General features: G+C 37.8%; 1 protein-coding gene across 2 annotated transcripts in view; it reads left to right on the top strand.

Moving 5' to 3' along the window:
• Positions 1-904, top strand: part of EFL1 (elongation factor like GTPase 1) — an 80341-nt gene extending 79437 nt beyond the window's left edge. For both annotated transcript variants that reach the window (XM_052808431.1, XM_052808432.1), the window contains exon 20: positions 343-904. In XM_052808431.1, the coding sequence (XP_052664391.1) occupies positions 343-531 (189 nt within the window). In that variant the 3' untranslated portion in view covers positions 532-904. The remainder of the gene's footprint in view (positions 1-342) is intronic.
• Positions 905-19836: the final 18932 nt, after the last annotated feature.

Here is a 19836-nt window from a genome sequence, read left to right as displayed (position 1 = left end):
AATCATAGTGACATAATATTCTAAATAAGGAATTCCTTCTTGAAAACTGAGAATTTTCTGAATGTTATTTGGCATTGTCTGCTGACTGGCACTTAAATTTGTTTTTAAAATTGTGTGTGCAGATAAATGCAACTGAATTTGAAAAGCTACTGTGGGCTTCTTATGACAAGTGCTACATAGTGTATCTTAACTCTTGTTTTCTGCTTAAATAGTTAATTGCAGGCTTTCCAGAAAACTCTTATCTGCTCTACTTTCATATTTCTCTACTTCAGAGATTGATTACCTGAAATGTACTAATAAACCTTTGTACTACTTTACTTTTTTGTTTGTTTGTTTTTATAGATCATTTCAAGTGACCCATTCTGGGTACCAACCACTGAGGAAGAATATTTGCACTTTGGGGAAAAGGCAGACTCAGAGAACCAGGCCCGCAAGTACATGAATGCAGTAAGAAAGCGAAAGGGACTTTACGTAGAAGAAAAAATTGTGGAGCATGCTGAAAAGCAAAGAACTCTCAGTAGAAATAAGTAGCTGTGTTTGCTTCCTTTCTCTCCTGACTCAGCTAAGTGCAGGTGGATTATTTTCTATGCAGCAGATTCAAAATTTCATCTGGACTTTGTTCTTTGACACCACTTTTCTTACTTGCTGTAATGTCTGTGGCTTATGTTTTAATAAACTTAAGCCTTTCCAACTTTTATACAGAGAAAATAGTTTATTTATTTAAATAAAATACAGGCATATTCATTGTAATTGGTCTCAATTTTTAAAACATAGTGCCCTATTGAACTTTCTGTCACAGGATTAGGAACTCCTAATTTAATTTGTTTCTTTCTGATTTATCAGTTGTAATTACATTTAGAGCTGGTTAGCTAGTTTGTTGCAAATAAACTATGCACTGAATTTAGCTCCTTTTTGACTGTTTTTTAAATTTATTTTAATTTCTGTAATATATTTGTACTCACCAGTACTTTCCATAGTTACCTATATGCAAATAGATGTAAGCCTATTAGGACTTTCTAAACTATTTGTTCTACTCCTTTCCTCATGTAAGCAGTCATCTAAAGCTGTAATGTATTTTGTTTAAATCAGAGGGCAGGCAAAAATAGCACATGTGGAAGACTAAGCACTGCAAACCAAGCAAGGTTTGTCTTTTTTCTCTCCTTAGAACACATCTTATTAAAAAGTTGCTATGATTGTCTTAAGCTGGCAGCTGCTGTCTCTGAACTAGGCACACAGCTACCTCTGCCAGTCCTCTGTGTTTGCAGACTCTTGCAGAAATTTCTACCCATTCAGCCTGTTGTCTTGAATTCAGTGAAGGGAAACAATTCCAAAAATATACAAAAAGTCTTGCTGTTTGCAGGTGTCTAGGATGTAAAAGGCTCCAAAATTATTCAGACCAAGACTAACAGGAAAAAAAGTCCTCACAGGGTGTAAGTTTTAGTTAAGAAAAATTGAAACCTTGGATAGAAGAGAAACATGATGCATGGATTATCTTCTCATTTGGCTGCTTAGATTTGTAAAAGGAAAAGACAAGAATTCTAGAAGGTTAAGACTGAATAGATAGGTGTCCTTGAAGAGGTTCTGATATTTAGTTAAATGAATGGGAAATAAGTCCTTAAATCTTGTGCCAACTGGCTTTCTGCTACGTCTTGTCTTTGCTAATTGCTAAGAGTTCTGTTTCAGATAACCATGCAAATGGATTGTCCTTTTCTTTCCAGAATATAACCATTTTTTTAATTTGTGATTGCCTTGTACTCCTTTAGCACCTATTTGGTCTTTCTGAATAAATATTCTGTGTCTGTCAGTTAATGCAGCAGGCAGAATTTACTCATATCAGTTTTGCTTCTTGTGGGAAAGAAAACTGTTACTTGTTTCACGAGTAGAATGATTTTGAATGCTTAACTTTTATTTTAAATAGCAGCCTTTTCTTTTCCAGCTTGTTTGCTTTCATTATGGAAATGTTTCCTTTTAAGATTGTATTTATGAATTATTCAAGAAAATGAAATATTTGCCTTTCTTAGAAGGTTGTTCCATAAATTGCTGTTGTTTTGCAAGGAGTGTCTGAACAGCAGCCCTATTGGAACTTCAGCAAACATACTTATGTAGTTTGGGCACTGCCGGCTGGTATAGCCATGGCAGGCATGGTAACTTACTGCAGCCTGCAAAAAAACAGGTGACATAAATGTTTGTAATGGGACCTTGGCTAACACAGCTACCCTGCTATAGCTGAATCCAAGATAGAGTTGGGGATGTCTGGCCTGCAGTCACAAAGGTGTTTGAATAGGTGATGTAGAGATGGACAGGTTGGTGTTGTTATGACCACATAATTGTTAACTGTAATCTACTACACACTATACTTGAGTAAGCAGAAAGAGCGTTAACATAGATTTAAAAAGATTTAACAATAGCTTTCATGTTTTGTTATGGCATATTTTTGGATTGCATCTCAAGCAGCATAAAGATGCTAATTCAGGATGTTGCAACACTATTATTTGTAAAAAGCAAAAACTCCACTAACTGGCAGAAGAAGATCAAGCGAACCTGCAAGAACTGCTAGCAGCAATATTTGAGATCTGTTTTCTTTAGTAACAGCTACTAGTGGGAAGAGAATCTAATTGGTTATGTGCCATGAATCTCTAAGCATTTTTCTCTGGATTATTCAAAAAAGTAACTTGATGTAGCTGGTTTTCCCCAGCTTTGTTACACATACATAACAATATGACATAATTTTGGAAAATCTCTGCAAAGCAGGATAAATAACTTGCTGATGGAGCAAGCCATGGAAAGATTTAATTGAGAGCTAGCCATTTTTTAATTTCATTTTCCATTACCAGCTTTATTGCTAAATACAATACATATTTAAAATGAGCATACACAGCTCTTAAAATATTTTATATGTGTAAATGTTCAGTACACTTTTAACTTTCTAAAAACTATGCACTTAATTAATGTGATTTGGCTCTACTGGCTTTAGTAGAATCAAGGCTCCTCACAACTGATAATGTGTAAAAACAACAGTCAGCTTCTATGTGGTAATATTTACTAGAGGATTATAACTATTCACTGGGCAAACCATGTGATAGTCCAAATGACTCCACTTTGTAGAAAGAAAAAACAAAAGTAGGAGCTAGATTTTCCCAGAGAAGAATAAAGACCAAGCAGTGGCTAGCAAGCCCCTTTCTCGTCTCTGGCCACACTTCTTTTATCTTTTTGCTTTAAAAATCTTTCATTTTCTCAAGCACTAGTAATATTAGGAGATTCACCCTTTTTTTTTCCCCATATATTTTTTTTCTTTCTTTCAACAGACTTCACTTATATTTTAAAGCAGGAGTCCAAAAGAGAAATCAAAGTATAACTGGAATCTGCTTTGTTTTCTTTCCTACCCCTCTTTCTATGTTAGTCTAGGGCTTCAGCTGCAGCCTCATTATTACAATTGATGAGGACAGAGTCACCAGAGAAGCACAATATTTCTGTGCCAAAGCATGTAGTTCCCAAATTAGGTCTGAATACAATCTCTTGACTCCCTACTAACCTTAGGAACTAACTCTTCTTGTTTGAGACAGTAATATTTGGAAACTTATTCTGTGGGAAATAGACCGTGTCACTCCTTCATAAAGTCAGCTGCCGCGCTAACAAGAAGAGAGAAACATGCAACATTTGAACTGTACACAGTACTTTGATAAATTTAGAGCATGGAAGAGTAGCTTTGGCTGTAAGTGATTTTGGGATGCTTTATTAGGTTGAATACTTTGATAGCAGACAGGTCCTGGCAAAATTCAGATGGCCATTGTTTTGAGTTGAAACTCTTCTTTAACAATTCGGGGTTGGTTAAGCAATCACAAATAAATATACTTTACATTTCTCATAGTGCATGGTAGAACCCTCTGGTTTTCTGTGCATGGTGTTGGATTATAAATATATGGAGAAAGCCATAATAAGTCTATAGGAAGGTTGTGAGCAGCACAGTTCAAGTACCTTGCAATCTTCTTGAGTAGTCCTTCCAATAGCATAAGAGGGGAGAGGTGGGTCAAGTCAGGCTTTACAACAGAAGACAAATAAGCAACAAGATTCTTCTCATGAAAAGCTGTGGGCAGGAGAATTCTTTAATGCTACTTGAGGAATCTTTAGTTGATCTTTCAGACAGCCAGATTAAAAGGGAACCTTAAACTAATGAGTTTTAGTACAGCCAGGCCTGGCATATTGCCATGCCTGAGAAAAATTATGTTTTTGTGGGTGCAGGGAGTCACCTGTTTGTGCAACTACCTGAGACCCATGAGAATAAAAGAACCTCAGCTTTTGCTAAGTGCTTGCTTGTTCTTTGTTTCTGCAGACTGGGTGAGGGAAATAAATGTCTCCAGTATAAATGAGAAACTGGACATCAGTTTCCTTCTCTTACTTTACACAGGAGGTAAATACACTGTACTTGGCAATTCTGGGAGTAAAACAGCTCTCTTGATGAGAGAGGTGTTCCTCAAATATATGTCTGAAACTTTTCATTTATAAACCTAGTGCCAAACAAGTACCATTTATAGATGAGACAACTTGAAGAACAGAAGCTTGCAGGTCTGCTTAAAACTTTCCACAGTGTGACTTGGCAGCAGAACTCAAACTGGGAATTCAGGTGACTTTTCTCCTGGCCCTGATCATATCAACCTAAGTTCTTTGGGCAGGGTATCTAAAGGTTTTGCTGCTTCTATTAGGGTTTCTCCTTTCTAACTTTAGTTTGGTTCAGAATGCTGTGTAGACTTTTCTGTGTTTCTTCCTAGTTTCCTTTGGAAGCAGAAATGGAAGTAGAAGAGCATGTGGAGGAGAGGATGTGAATGAGCTGGATTATTTTGTCAGCACCATTTTTTTAATGCTTGGTTTGAAGTCTCACATAGCTTCTGATTCATTTTGATTCTTTTTCATACCAGACTGCCTGTGAAAACTCAAGAGTTGAAACAAGGCAAGGGAGTATAGTTTTCTTTGTTGCATCTTGTATAGGATAAGGACAGTCAAGAAAATAGTGGTAAGGTCTTTTCAGTACTCGTAATGTTGACATATAGTCCTCTGGTATTCATAAAATGTTTTGAAGTCCTTCCTTGGAGGGTGTTAAATGTTAATAATTTTTTTTTTTTGTATACTACAAGATCCCCACTTACAGGATGCTTATAAGAAATTTCCATTAATTGACATTACTTCTGATATGTAAAATCCATGGAAATGAAACCAATTCTGAAACATGATTTTTAAAGATCAAATATTTACATAAAACTTCCAGGTAGTAAGTGTTCTCTTAACACTGTAATTTGAGGGGGTTTGCGTTGTTGTTATTCTCTTATTTTGACTATAGCTAAAACTTTTCTATGGATCTGAAAGTCTTTTCACTAAATTTGTTTATAATAGAGGTTGTCATGGACAGGAAAAGTGACCTGAAAACAAATGTTTTAAGCTAGAAGTATTTTAAAAAGCATGGATGCACCAAAGCTTTCCATTTTCAGACTGGAATATTTTCTTCCTGTATTTCGTCTGCCCCGCCCCAACAGATATGAATCTTATTAGAATATGCAGAAAGCCAAGTAAATACACATTCTTGTCTGAAACAGATTTTTTTTTTTTTTTTAATTATTATTTTCTGAACTTCAAGCTTACAATTGAATTCTTCAGATTCATTTATGACATCTCAGCTGTGGCTGAGGGGTATAAGACACAAACATCCACATTGGCAGTGTACCAGGCACAAGGTGTTTTTAAAAAAAGCTGATGCCATTTCCACAGCCTTAACTCAAGCTTCTTGGGAATTTTCAGCAGAGTGGGATCCAAAGAATTTGGGGAAAAGTTGGCAGAATGTAGAGTAAAACCTTTTATTTTAAACCACACGTAGATATGTCTGTAAAATGATAAAAAGTGCGTACATTTCTTATTGTGCTATTCTTCACCAGTTTGCAGTTTTATTCCTCAAATTTGTAGTGTCTGTGATTTGCTTCTTCAGTACAGCCCTGAGAAGGAAAGTACTTACAGTGTTAATGTGAGATGTCTGTGTAGGCCTGGCTGATTTTACTGGTGCTTAGACAAATAGTTTACATGCAAGATAAAACATTTACATGTAAATACCATTTTGATTTAGCAATATTGCTGAATTTTGGTCTGTTACCTACTTGGTGTGGCTTAGTCATATCCTCTATTGTGAGTGTGTGCTTTTTGACTTGTTTTGTGCTAGTTTGGATCTGCTGAAAAGTATATAAGATAAAAATTAATATTGATCTTTATAGTTTCTATTAATAACATTAACTGAAAAGTTTGGGGGGCATTGGTCTTTTACAGCTGTATCATTCCATGATTATAAAACTCCTGCAAACCATGACTAACAGGAGGAAAAAATAGATACCGTGAAGTAGTGTGGTTTGGGCTGCTTGGCGGAGACTTTTCTGATTCAACAGATGCTGTTTTGCTACAGAAGCTTTATTTATTTATTTATTGTTAATTTATCCTTCCTCCCTCTCTACTCATCCATCCTCCTTCATTTCCTATTTTACCAAGAATCTAACTCCATAATCCCCCACTGATTCTTTAGAGGAATATTTTTATTATCAACTTATTTACTCCTTTTTACTGAAGCTGCTTATCTTTGTAAAGACTTGCTGATTCTGGAATTTGAACCAAAAAAAAAAAAAAGAGGCAAAATTCAGTAGTGTTTTCCTGTTAGCATTTTTGATGGCTGTATAAAAGGCTTGTCCTTCACCCTTATGAAAGTGGCATGTCTCACTGTTCTCCAGTGAGATATCTAGATGCATTTTTTTACCTCAGAAATGCTGCTGGTGTAAAAGGCTAACAATAAATAATAATCTGCACAGGCAGCAAAAATAAAACTTTGCCAAAAGAATCTGTCGCCTTTTTAAACCCTGCATTTCCTACATGCTCACAAACACGTTTGCTGTCCCCGGAGAGGGAGGGGAATTCAGTAATGTTATGCTGCTTTTTTGTGAAGTGGCCACAAAGCACAGCTAAAATATGCATCTTCTCAAGTGGAATTACAAATGGGAGGCAGATTGATCATCACCACCAATTCAGTGCTGGCTTTTTCCCATCTGTGGAGAGCTCTTTTCAGAATTTTTCATATGGTTCTTTTACACTGTAATAAATTAAGTCAGGTAATGAATAAATCACTCTTGTTTCATTGCTTTCTGAATGATTTATGCCAGTGTAAACTGCTACCCTGGAATATTTTGTCATTAGTTTTGCTGTAGCAAAGGCCTCAGACTTAGAGACATGTCTTAAGAAACTTTTGGGCTTTAGTGATGACTCCATGACAGTTATGTGTATCATTGTCCCTTCTGCCATATTCTCCTGAAAACAGTAATTCTGGATTATAACTTGCTTAAAAAAGAAGGAAGAGCCCACAATCTTAATGTAAAAAGAAGGCTGTGGAGTAAGCAACAAGCTTTATAGAGGGCGTTAGTACAAAATGACCCCTGGCCTTCTAACTCAGTGTGCTCTACGAAAGCAGTTTTTTGCTGTAGCGATGATTTCATAGCATTTGAAAAAAGGAACATTCAGCTGTCTTGTAATGGTAGGATTCAAGAAAATAGTTTAGAGTGCCTACCATGCAGTGCAAGCCTAAATGCTGTCCTTAGTGGAGCTGTAAGAAGGTTGATCATGTTGAAGAGGCAGATTTAATCAGAGGACTTAAGAAAGTCCATGGCAGCTTTAGGAGTCCCACTCCTTTGCCACATCTGAAGGCAGTATAACTTTTTGGCTAGACTTACTGCCTGAGTACTCTGAGATTTTACTCCTACTTTGTTCAAAGGGGAGGATGCAAAGTGAAGGTCAGTCATGTAGGAGTAGGGACTGAGATGACAAAAAACCCTAAAAATTTTCATGGCAGGAGTGATACAATCATTAAGCAGTGGTTTCTGGTTGCCTCTAATATACGTCTTTGACTGTAAGTCCTTTTTTTATTTTTCTAATGCTCCTTTAAATTATGGTTTTATAACAATCAAGGCTGATTTATTTGCTCAGTGATACAGACATCTGGAGCCAACTGGTGCTGAACGCAATACGGCAACAGGCATGCTATGGAGCATACCTGCAGCTAATCGTTTTCTGTCTTCCATTTCTTGTCATGGTATCATTTACCTTTAGGAGGTCAAGGGAATGGCTCTTTAGAAGAAAAAACTGGCATTGCTTCATGGAGTGACTGACAGAAGGAGCTGTGTAAGCGGCAGCTGAAGCTGCACTTCCCCTGGAGACTAGGCACACAGTATGTTCATGACAAGTGCTGCTATCACTGGTCTGGGGATTGAAAGCTGATCCTATTTATGAATCCATGTCTTCTCCTTGTAATGTTGCTGTCATGCAGTATGAACAGCTTAGGAAGGTTATTTTAAATTAACCTTCCTGTGTTAAAACAATGTCTAGTCTGTTCCTATCATATCCAACATGGTAAGCATCAGGGCCAGTGAGTAATTTGACTGCAGCTGGTGTGAAAGGGAAAGGCTGGAGAAGAAATGTAAAAATGCTGTGGAAAAAATAATATCACACGTGTATGGGTGCCTTTATAGTAACTATTTTAATTGTATAATGAGATTGCTTTGTTGCTCCAGAAGTGCTCAGTAATAGATAGTGTGCAAGTATGCTATATTAAAGATATGCTCCCTTGACAGGCAGAATATAATTATCAGTCAGAGCATGCCTTCTGTATAGCCTTGCCTCTGTGAAGGAAAGCATGAAGAAACAAGCCTCTAGCTTGTTCCTCTGTCTTCCTCACTGTCCTGTAGATTTCATAGAAACCCCTTGACTGTGGCAGGCTCATCATTTCAAGGAGCATGGTGGAAGGGAGTTGTGTATTCCCAGCAGCAGCAATTCCCTGGATACCAGTTTACTGACTGTATAGAAAGCAGCTCTAAATAACCTTTTTAATATCTCTCTGCTAGGACCCAGCAGTGAATCATGGCTTTTGTTGAATCTTGCTGCTGGGACAGGTGGAGCCTGAAGAACTGCATGGAGGCATATTTTGAAGGGATGATGTTCTGAGATCCACAGGCTGCATGAAGGTGGGAGGCCCAGGGTCATGAAAATTACAGAGCTTACTCTTCTCATGTAAGAGAATGCTATAAGGGAAACTCCTTACTTATTTTTTTGTTCTTGTGGTTCTCTCTCAGTTGAGCACCCCAAAGCACATGAAGAAGCCTCTGCCAACCTGGACTGGAAGAGTTTGGGCTATAGAAAAGGGAAGTACAGTACGTGACCTGCTTTCTGATAGCTGTCACTTGTGCTTGAGCTTATTAACATCGTTTCTCCCAAGCCAAAGAGAAGATGCTAAAACTATGATTGACAAAGGAAAATACCTAACTGCGTAGACAAGAGTTGGTGGCTGAGAAGCTGAGGTCTGCTTTTGCTCTAGAGCTTGCAGGTAACATATTTCTCTGGCGAGAAAGAATGAAACTATGTATTTCCTTATAGCTAACTAAAAAAATAGCAAACAGCTGCATCTTCGAAACACGTCTGAAAGGTGAAGTAACTCTAAGGTTCCCTTGCTTTTGTTGTATAAAAAGATTTAGTATTGATACTAGCAGTTTGGACTTGAGCAATGCCATTGTCATATTATGTGTGATTCACCCTTGGACAATCAAAAGAGAAAAGTTCCTCAGTCCATACCATCGGCTGTGTTAACCCAGAGAGTGTATGTCCTGTGAGCAGGCAGCCAAAGGAAGGCAGAGGCCAAAAGAGTTGAAGTTGCATATTAGCTTTAACCTTGGGCCGGAAGGAACAAAGGAGCTGTTCAGTGAAGAAAGTCACTGAACTGTTGAAAGAATCACTGAACAGTATGAAAATCATACCTACTTTGCCAGACACTCTTCAGTGCAGCCATGTGACTGCTATGGCATTTGCATTGGTGTGGCAAATTGACCCCCCTGTGTTGCCTCCCTGGAGGATATGCACTTCTTTTGCAGCTGATTACATGGAAGTGTGGTATGTAATACAGACTAGCCTTCAGTTTTTAGTACATATAGGTTGAGATTTAGGACCAGAATCTCATTTTACGTAATTCATTGTGGTTTATATGACTTCAGTTGAGTCCTGTTTGATTTCTGCCACATGAGGTTTTGGTTTTTGTGCCACTTTCGTTTTGTTCTTGACTTACAAAGTGACAGGTATCTGTGATAATGCTAGCTGAGCCTTTTTTCTTCATAGGTTTATTACTGGAAAGCAGAAATGTATCTGCAGACTTACAAGCACTCCTATAAATTGCAAGCTACTGTGCATAAGGAGACTGTTACTGTTCCCACCTCCATGTTTTTATGACAAATCTTGTGATACTTTGTTTTTCCTAAAAACCTCAGGTCTTGTATTTCATCAGAATCTCTGTTTTCATTAAAAAAAAAAAAAAAAAAAGTTTCCAGCTTGATGTTGGCATCAAATTAGAGAAAAACATGAAAATGTTTGCAGCTTCACCATGATGGCAGAAAAAACAAAATGCATACGAGAACCCCCAAGTATAGTATTTTACTTTAAAAGCAACAAACAAAAAAACCCAAACCACTGAGTAAATGAAAGACCTGTGGTTTTGAAGGACAGACTCTTAATGTCTGTGTTGTGGTCTTTTACAGTTACTGTAAAAGTTACTTTTGTAATACTTTTTACAAAGTGGTGGTGGTTTTTTTTCATTACAGATAAGCTTCTTGCAAAATCCTTATTTAAAAAGAAAATATGTTGAATCCTTTGGAAACATCGGTCACTTTATAAAACAAAGAGCTGCTAATAGTCTCTGAACAGATGCCTTTTTCTCTAGATTTAATTCTCTAGATTAAATCTGAGTCTGTATGATCCAAAGCAGAAGGGCTGGAGGCTGACAGTAAATCTGCTAAAATATCGAGCTGTTGTGGGGTGAAATGCTAGCCTTGATTCTTCCCTCTTTGCTGGATGTGTGCTGAGTTACGCCTGCTTTTTATCAGGGTAAATGCTTAAGAATAGTTTGTTCTATTTTAATTTTTAGACCTCAGATTTCATTTTATAAAGATTTTCTCAAAATAGCTCAGAGCTAGCTTGGCTCAGAGCACACAAGTGTGTGTGTACTGTGTTTTTACTAGAAAAGTCTCAAGTCATCACTTCTGTGAATTGAAGCACTTAGGCTAAATCTTTGGGGGACTGGGCAAGTGATACCAAATGAGACTACAAACTGAACTAGAGCTTTCCTTCTCTTACTGGTTCTTACGAATTGGCCTTTTTTCTTTGCTCAATGAAAGGAACACTTAAACATTAAGTCTTGCACAACATCATTATCCAACACTTCAACAAAAGGCAGAGAAACTACAGGTTGTTGTGTTTGATATTTCAGATGTAAAAATCAATTTGGAATTATTTCAGATCCGCTTTAATTATCCTGAAGATGTAACAAAAGGGCAGAAAGTCACAGTGTAAGCTTTTCACTCTGCTTTTGTTGACAATAAATGCTGTTGCAGATGAACCAGTAGTGAGGGCCAGAAGAGTGAAAGATGATTACTGGATAAATGGGCATACTTCACTTTTGAAAGTTGTGCAACCAGAGGTAACATTATAGAAGAGAAAATAAGAATTTGGTAGGTTCAAAGGCCTTTTTGCTGCAACAAATATTTTGGAAAGGTTGATGGAGTTGTTCCAGAGGAGGTTTGCAGAAATAATGATTTCCTGATACTGAGAGATTGAAATTCTGCAACTTTTGTTAATTTCCAAATCAAAGGATATCTGCCATGACTTTAAGCTACATTGGGTTTATGTTGTTATCCTCTAAAAAGCTTTCTTTAGAATTATAGCAAAGTAAAGGCAGTTTGTTTATTTTGCATCCCTTTTACTCTGTAGATTTAAACAAATCGTTTGTATCATAGGTATATTTTCAGTGTTTCAAGGCAAAGATGGGGACTTCCCCTATTATGCCATAGTTCCTTTTCTGATGCTGCTATATCAAACCTCTTGGTGATGATATTCGTCACTGACTTACAATGACACTCCCAAAGAGCATACTGCTTTTCTTTTGAGGTATAAAAATAGGGGAGAACATCCCAGGAACTCATGAAGTTATCAAAAAAATGTGTTTTCTCTTTTCCTTCAGTCCTGCAGCAAATGTCTTTTTGAACACTACATAGTTTGCTGTACAATGTTTTTTAAAAAGCTAAACGCGTACTCATGGGAAGTGAAATGAATGATTTGTGGATTGTGTAGCAGAGGAGGAACTGGTGGCAAAAACTGGGCTGTTTTTTTCTATGCTGATTGCTCAGGGATGTATTATATCTAATTGGAAGTCATTACTGGTTTATGCAGCATTAATTCATACAGCCTTCCATACATACACCTTGTTGGGTCCCTCAGGGCAGGATGGTTTTTTAATGGACCACATTCCCGAGATCAACTAATAGAGCTGCATCATTCACCTTCACCCATACAGATGATCTGCAAAGTGAGCAGTTAACTATCTCATGAAAGAGGTTGGAAACTGAGTTTTCACTCTCAGCACTTACTGATAAAGCAACAGCCTTGGGTTTTGTTTGCTTGTTTTTTTTAAAAAAAAGATTATCCTAGCCTTCTAGAAGGAACACCCAGAGGCAACATACTTTGCAGAGGGGTCTCTTTCCTCATGATGGTCGGTCTTCTAGCACACCAATATTGATCAGTAACAGAAAGACCTGATTTTAGAAACTCTGTAGGCTGTGCTGGGATATTGTGATAGCATCAGGTGGGAATAGCTGTGAGTGAAGTACGTCTACCACCTGGACGAGCATTCACTGTAAACTCAGAATGTGCCACTGGTATGGGGTAAATGGAAGGAGGGTGAGGGTTGCTGCTGACCGAATATGGGGATTCAGAGGTGGGTCTAATTTTATTGATGTGTACAAAAAGAAAGTAATAAGTTAATAATTCCTTTTCTTAAGAAGGATGTTTTGAATACTGAGAAAATCCTTCTCCACAGCTGTAAGATGCATTTAAATCACCCAGCGGAAGCAATGATCTATATTCATGTAAATGTGTTTTGATGTCCTCTTAGAAGTTTAAATGAAACACCCACATCCAGGAAGCTGGTTAGCTCATGTGGGAGCACAATTGCAATTCTTCATTAAATGTACTATGTAGGACTTCTTTTTCACTTCAGAAGCACTGAACTTTGGCAACTTGTATTTATTTGAGATGAAAGAGGCAAGCTAACAATTCAACGCTTATTGCTTCCAAATAAGAGGAGACCTTGAGTTACAAATTAATTAATCATTTTTAAAAACTTTCTTAATTTTTAATGAATTGCTCATTCCTATTGCAGATGATTAGCATCACTCCCTGTTCTGTAGAGACAACTTTTCTTTTTACCACAACACAGCAACCTCCACCCCCCATGTCAATAGGAAAATGTTGCAGGAGGTAACGGAGGTACAACCAGTAGGATTCTGTAGAAATTACTTAAGGAATAACAAAAATGTGGATGTTTTCTCAGATAGTATAAACTTGTGTAATTCTCTTGTCTTGGTAGCTAACGTTAGTTAGCTAGTGTTGTAGCTCTTTGATATAGAAGAAGTTAAACTGATTTATTCTGGTTGAGAACCTATGGGGGATTTTATTCTTTACACAGATTTGGATCTTAACCAGCCTGTAGAATTTTAGTGCAGGGAAAAGATGTGTATTAAACCTTACATGAAAGTTCAAAGGCAAACTCTCCTTTTTTAATGAGCCACATTATTTAGTTCCATGTAGATAGCAGTGCTTCTATTTGAAATTGAACCAGATCTTCTATTCAAGCTTACATATGCTTATAACATTTTCTTTGTAAAGTTTTAGCAAAAATAAGTGGGACTGGGACCCTTGCAGAGTAAGCTTTTTCATGAGTGAAGCTCAGAGCAAAATCTACAGCACTCTACTGTATTACATTGGAGAAAGTGCTGCCTCTGTAGCTTTCATCTAATGCTCAGCATAGGCTTTACATGTATGTCTGTTTGATTATTGCCCCTTGGAGCAGATAAGTATATGGAATGATCTCACTCTATTGTTAAGATAATTTGTCTCTGGGGATTGTGACCTTCTTCATACTTCAATGACATCATCCTTTTTACAGACTGTAAATCACTAATGTTGACTCCTGGCCTTGCTAATAAAACCTGCAGAAATGTAGTATGGAATAACAACATGCTTATATTAATATTGTTAGGTGTGTAACTAACTTTTAGCTGCTCAAAACTACTTTTTAAAGGTAGTAAATTTGGATACTCGTAGCCTCATTTAATGTTCCTAACATGTCCATTATATGCCAACCCATATAGTATGCACATCTAGCTGAGCTGTAACTTTGTTTTCTTTTAATTCTGTGATCTAAATTGCTTTATTAATTAACCTGAAACACAACAGCAAAGAGAAACTCTTCTCCACAATGACCGACTTTTAAATTGCAAAAAATGAAACATTACAGCAAATGGCCTTCATTTATAGAAAAGGCCAGTTTTGCATGAACCAATAAAGAAAATTTTCTCATTTAATACAACATGTTTTCAGTGGAGCATCTTGCAAATGATTCTTTCAAAATACCTCTGAATTGTGCCTATGAGTTTCTCTAGTAAATACCTTCATGTTGTCATCCAGGGTGTTGCAAAGGGTGATAAAATGCAATTTTTCTGAGTCTGAAGAACTTAATATCCTTGTCACAGTGTATTACTGGGTTGAAGCAAAGAAAGCCTCCTTCCTTTGTTGGTCCTTCCATGTGTTGGCTTGTGTGCATTTTACCTTTTGGGCGTTACGGGCCTTCTGTGTTACTGGTACTAACTTCTACTGCCTAATTAATGCCTCATAAAATGGCATTAAAATCAACCAAATCAAACTAGTGTTTTCAGATCACTTGTGTGTCTGAGAGTAATTTGTGTACAGTCACTTTCACTCTTTCTCCTGTGTATTCAAACAGTTTCCTATTTATTTGCATGGCTCTTCACATGCAAGAGGAAGAGAAAACTGTTCCTAAGAAGGTAAGATTGCAAGGTACACACACTGGACAGTTTGGGAACTAGTTTGAAGACTGTGGAAATTATTTTTTACCATTTTTGACTGATTTTATTTCAGGCTGGCATGTGACCTTTCTGGCTTATTAAGGTGATCTGTGTCCTATACTAAACTAAACGGAAAATGGACAAAAATTGAAGCTGCTTGGCAGTAGCTGCCAATATGTACAGTGATGTGCAAATACAATTTCTTTGACGCTCCTATCTCTGGGATTCATTTGCACAGGAGAAGCATAATTTCACAAGCCCTGCACTTGTGATTGCTAATCACAATTGTAATAACCACATCTCCATTTTGAATCATGTATCAGTTCCAGGTCCCTAGTGATACCATAAATGTTTTAAAAAACCTTGACTGGATGGTAGTGAAATCCAAGTGTGAAGAAGATCAGCTTTGTCCCCTTTTCCTTTCCTTCCTTCCAGCTTGCTCTTTTTCTCTTTGCCAATTTTCCTTTATTCCTTGTTTTCTTGGGAAGCTCCATAGCTATAGAATGTAAATCAAAATACCAGCAAGATTACATGTTCTTTGCAAACAGCCAGTGTGCCCTGTATTGATCGTTCATTTATTTTGCAGTACTCCCGCCAAGCTAAAACTAACCTGAAATCATCATTCTACCCTTTTCATTTTAATGTCATTCTTTTCAGTTTCTTGTTTGAAGTATTGTTTTCTCTGTAAGAATCCATGGGAGGTATTTGCCATTTTAAACTTTTAAAAATGTTTTTAAGGAAGTGTTGATAACAGCCTATCTTTTCCTAAAAAGACTGAAAAGAAAAAACAGCGATTTTTTTTTTCCTCATAAATCCAGACTTTTCCATTCAGAATTGCATTTCATCTCATAGATGTATTTAAAATGATCTGTGCAGTTTGTGTTTGTTTTCTTTGTGTTCAGAATTATGTGCTGTAGGCAGCGACTTCTGAGCCTTTTAGAGCTGCCGATCGGAAGACAAATGGGAGAGAAATATTCTGAAAAAAGAACCAGACTGTAGTCTGTGTTGTGCTCTTTATGTATTTTCCAGCTGGTTTTGCTTCTAACCTTCAGCATTCCTCATGGGACACTGATACAAATCTACATTCACTTTTTTTTTTTCTCTTTGTATATAACACACAAGACCTGAAGTAAAGCAGTAATTTGCAGTATCAGGAAATGTGGCTCGGTGTCCCCATCCCCAATATCAACATGCACATTTAAATATGAATGAAGGTGGGCCAGAACCCCCTTGAAACTTCAAGTTGATGCACAGACTGCCTGTTCTTTCCGGTTTAAGTACTGTACTTTTTTTTTTTTCCTTTGCCGAACAACAGCTACCATATGGGCTGAGCTTCAGCCAGTCAGCTACTAAATTACAAACACTCTTTTGACTGTAAATTGAATGGAAAAGGATGTCAGTTATCGCTTTCCTCCTGTGGCCACACCACAAGAGCACCTGCAGTAGAGAACTGGCATTCATGCTCTGAAAGGCACCACATGCTTCTATTGTTAGCCGAACAGTATCTAACCTTGGCTTTGCTTACCCCACTCCTATCGCAGTGAGAAGATTGCAAAGATAAGAGCCTCACTTTTGAATACAAGTTCACTTAGAGACACGTCTCAGCACTTATCCACAGTATTTGGTTTCCACTAAAGGAAGTAAAAATCTGCTTAGGAAGATGGCTATCTGTGATATCCCTCAAAGAGGAGTCTTTGACTTCAGCACACTTTTACCATATTTATTTTGAAGTTTGTTATGAAATTGTAACTGCTTTCTCTGAAAACTTCACACTGTGACCAGTTCAGCTCACTTATAGGATTATCTGGTTTCCAGCCTGAATGCCAGAACAAAACGATTCTGTTTCTCACCTGTGCAAAGGTAGACCGGAATTTGACCGTTCCTCCATCCCCAGGGCAGGTTTGAACTAGAAGCTGCACGAACTTGTGCAAAGAGGATTTGAGCAGGGAGAAACTGATGATGTCTGGAAGCAGTGAACTGGGCAATCCATTAAGGGAGACAGCTGTTAGGCCAGGAGAGGTTGCTTGTATCCCAATATGTAATATGACAGCTGAGCTGGGGAGCAGGCTGTGAGCGAGCCTGCAGCTGCTGCTGTCAAGGGCCTACCAGCCGTTGTATTCTAGGAAGGCTGGTGAAACTCTCCATCATCTGCTATGTCCATTAACTCTTCCTTTCCTAGAGATAGATAGATAGAGAGATATATATATGTTGTTGTTGAACTAGCCAAAATGTTTATTCAGTCTTGATTTAAAATTATTGGGAAGAATGGGCAGTTCAATAATTAGGGTATTTTCTTTTATCTTCTGAAGCCTAAAGCTACATAGCTGGCTAAAGTATTAGTGTTTTTGTTGAGTTCCCCGGTGGATTGTTAGATGCATTACATATCTGCCTTATGGCTTTTGTTCAAAGACTCCTTAAAGTTCAGTGCCTACAAACATAAACTCCACTCTTGAATCACTAGAGGGTAGTCATTAGGTCAAGGCTCAGTGCACTGAAAAAAGTATTACAGTGCTAAGGAGTTTATGGGGTGACCAAGTAGCATTCAGAATGTTAATTTACAATTACTGCTTATGACTCAAAATTGTACAGATTGGAGGCCTTGAGCATTTCTGTCAATGTTAAAACCCACAACCAAATAATTCTAACGTTAAGCCAGCTCTACAATTCTGGTGATTATCTGGCAGCATATAACATAAAAGAGGTCATGGATTTTTATATATGACACAGTGTAGTTGCCCTTCTCCCCAGAAGTGAGTGGATGATAGAAGCTACTGCTGTTTGAATAATCTCAGAACAAGATGCTAATGTTCAGAAGTTGTTTTTAGAAAATGCTCTGTATCTTTACAAGGTTTTAAAAACCTTTCTTCTGAAATGGTAGATGACACCTTATATAATGAACACTGTCAGACGGTTCATCCTTGGTTCCTCCCACAGCCCTGGGTCTTCTTTTAGCATTCATGCATATTATGACTACTTTAACTAACGTGTCTGGAAAGTATTTCCACATGTTTATTAAGCTCAGAGTCAGAAAATTTAATGTCTTTTATGGGGGTTTTTTTTGGATATCTGTTTGTGCCCTTGTTTCCTACCATCTGTGCAGCGCTGAAAATGTAATAGCCCAGGTTTCCATTACCTGTACCATTTGTGAATGTTTAGCCTTCATTCATCCTTTGTTTCCGATTCTAAACATTTTGTAGATAAAGCAGGCATGTGTACAATATTTGTTACTTTTTAATAAAACCTGTAGAGTTTTTTATGATTTGTGCCATTTAAAACAGGTTTGGAGAGATGCTGTGGCATAGCTGGCAACTGGAAATCTTGTAGCTGCTTCACAGTTAAGGTTGCACCTTGTCTCTCATGGTGAGCTTGTTTTTCACATCTTTCCTAGATTCTTAAAAAATAATTTAAATGTGGTACGTCTTCTAGGAAAGCAAGTCCAAGTTTGGGAAAGGTATATGAGCGTCTGTATTTAAAGCAGCGCTTCTATTGCTAGCTTTTCAACGTTTGCTTCCTGCCAGTTTCCCCATGGGTATCTCCAAAATGTCTTAACTGACAAAATTCTAACTATTTTTTTCTTTGGTTGCCATGTCTGAGTAGAAACTCCTGGTAAATTGTTGCAAAGTTGTCTTCAGGGTTCACCTACATCATAATACTGTAGAGAGGAAAGGGAATGGAGTGGCTGCTCACCAGAGCAGGGAAAACTGGGGAAAAGAAGCATGGGATTGTGCAGAGGCAAATGAGGACAGGAGAGCGTGAAAAATTTTCAGTGTGGATAAAATGTATGTCTCCCTTTCTGCTTCTCTCCATCACCCACAGCCCTGGGCTTGTACCCAAAGGATCACACAATGGTTGAGGTTGGAAGGGACCTCTGGAAGTCATCTTGTCCAACCCCCCCCACTCAAACAGGGTCACCTAGAGCAGGTTGTCCAGGACCATGTGCAGTCCAATTTTGAATACTTTCAAGAATATCGCCAAGACAGCTCCTGCATTTGCACATATGCCCTTGCTAGACACGCCAAAATCTTTCAGAAGGAAGATTCCTCCAGAGAGGCCTTCTAAGACCTGTTGGACCACAGAAGGTCTTAGGTGCCAATCTTTCAGGGGGGGTGCAGAATTCCTAAATAAACAGAAAAAACATGCATGTAGGGAAGAAAGCATGTGTAAATGTGAACATCTGTTAGGTCTGATTGTACCTACAAAGAAGTTTCTCGTTTTACAAGAATTCTCAAACCTTAGGAAGTCTCTGAAATATGCAGGTGGATTCAGAAATTTGTATTTCTGCTGGAGTCGGAGATTCGAAGTGTGATATTTGTTTCTTAAATACGCTCTATATACAATATTAGGAGAGACAAACCCTGTTCCTACCCAGTGTGTTTTGATAAGCTCAGTGTGAGCTCGCATTAAGATATGCTTATTCTGAATTTACTTTTGCTCAGAAGTATTTGGAGTTACTAAAATTTTTTTTTTCATGCATTGTGTGTTCCCATCACTTACCTTAAGTCAAGCAGCTGCTTTTATATCCTGCTTTTCTGTCTCTTGCTAGCTAGCTCTGTGCCTGGTATGGGACATCTTGCTGCAGTCGTTCTGCTTTGGACGTGTCAGTTATGTAAACAGAGAGTGGGGATAGGTGTTGCTTCCTTTGGACTGTGTGAAAGTGGTGCTGGCAGCATAGAAAAAGCTGGGCTGAAGTAACTTTCTTCCATTAGAAGAATAAAAACCTGAAAATAATAGAGGTCTGAATTGCATTGAGAGGTAAGGTGACTGTTTCCTTCAGAAATCTAAAATATGGATCCTTGCTTCTTCCCTCCCCTGAATTCCAGAAAATATGATTTGTCTTTGATTATGGATGGGTTGAGTTTTTTTTAAA

The sequence above is a fragment of the Harpia harpyja genome, chromosome 14 (assembly GCF_026419915.1).
Source record: "Harpia harpyja isolate bHarHar1 chromosome 14, bHarHar1 primary haplotype, whole genome shotgun sequence".
Taxonomy (NCBI): Eukaryota; Metazoa; Chordata; class Aves; order Accipitriformes; family Accipitridae; genus Harpia; species Harpia harpyja.
This window is presented reverse-complemented; position numbering and strand designations above follow the sequence as displayed.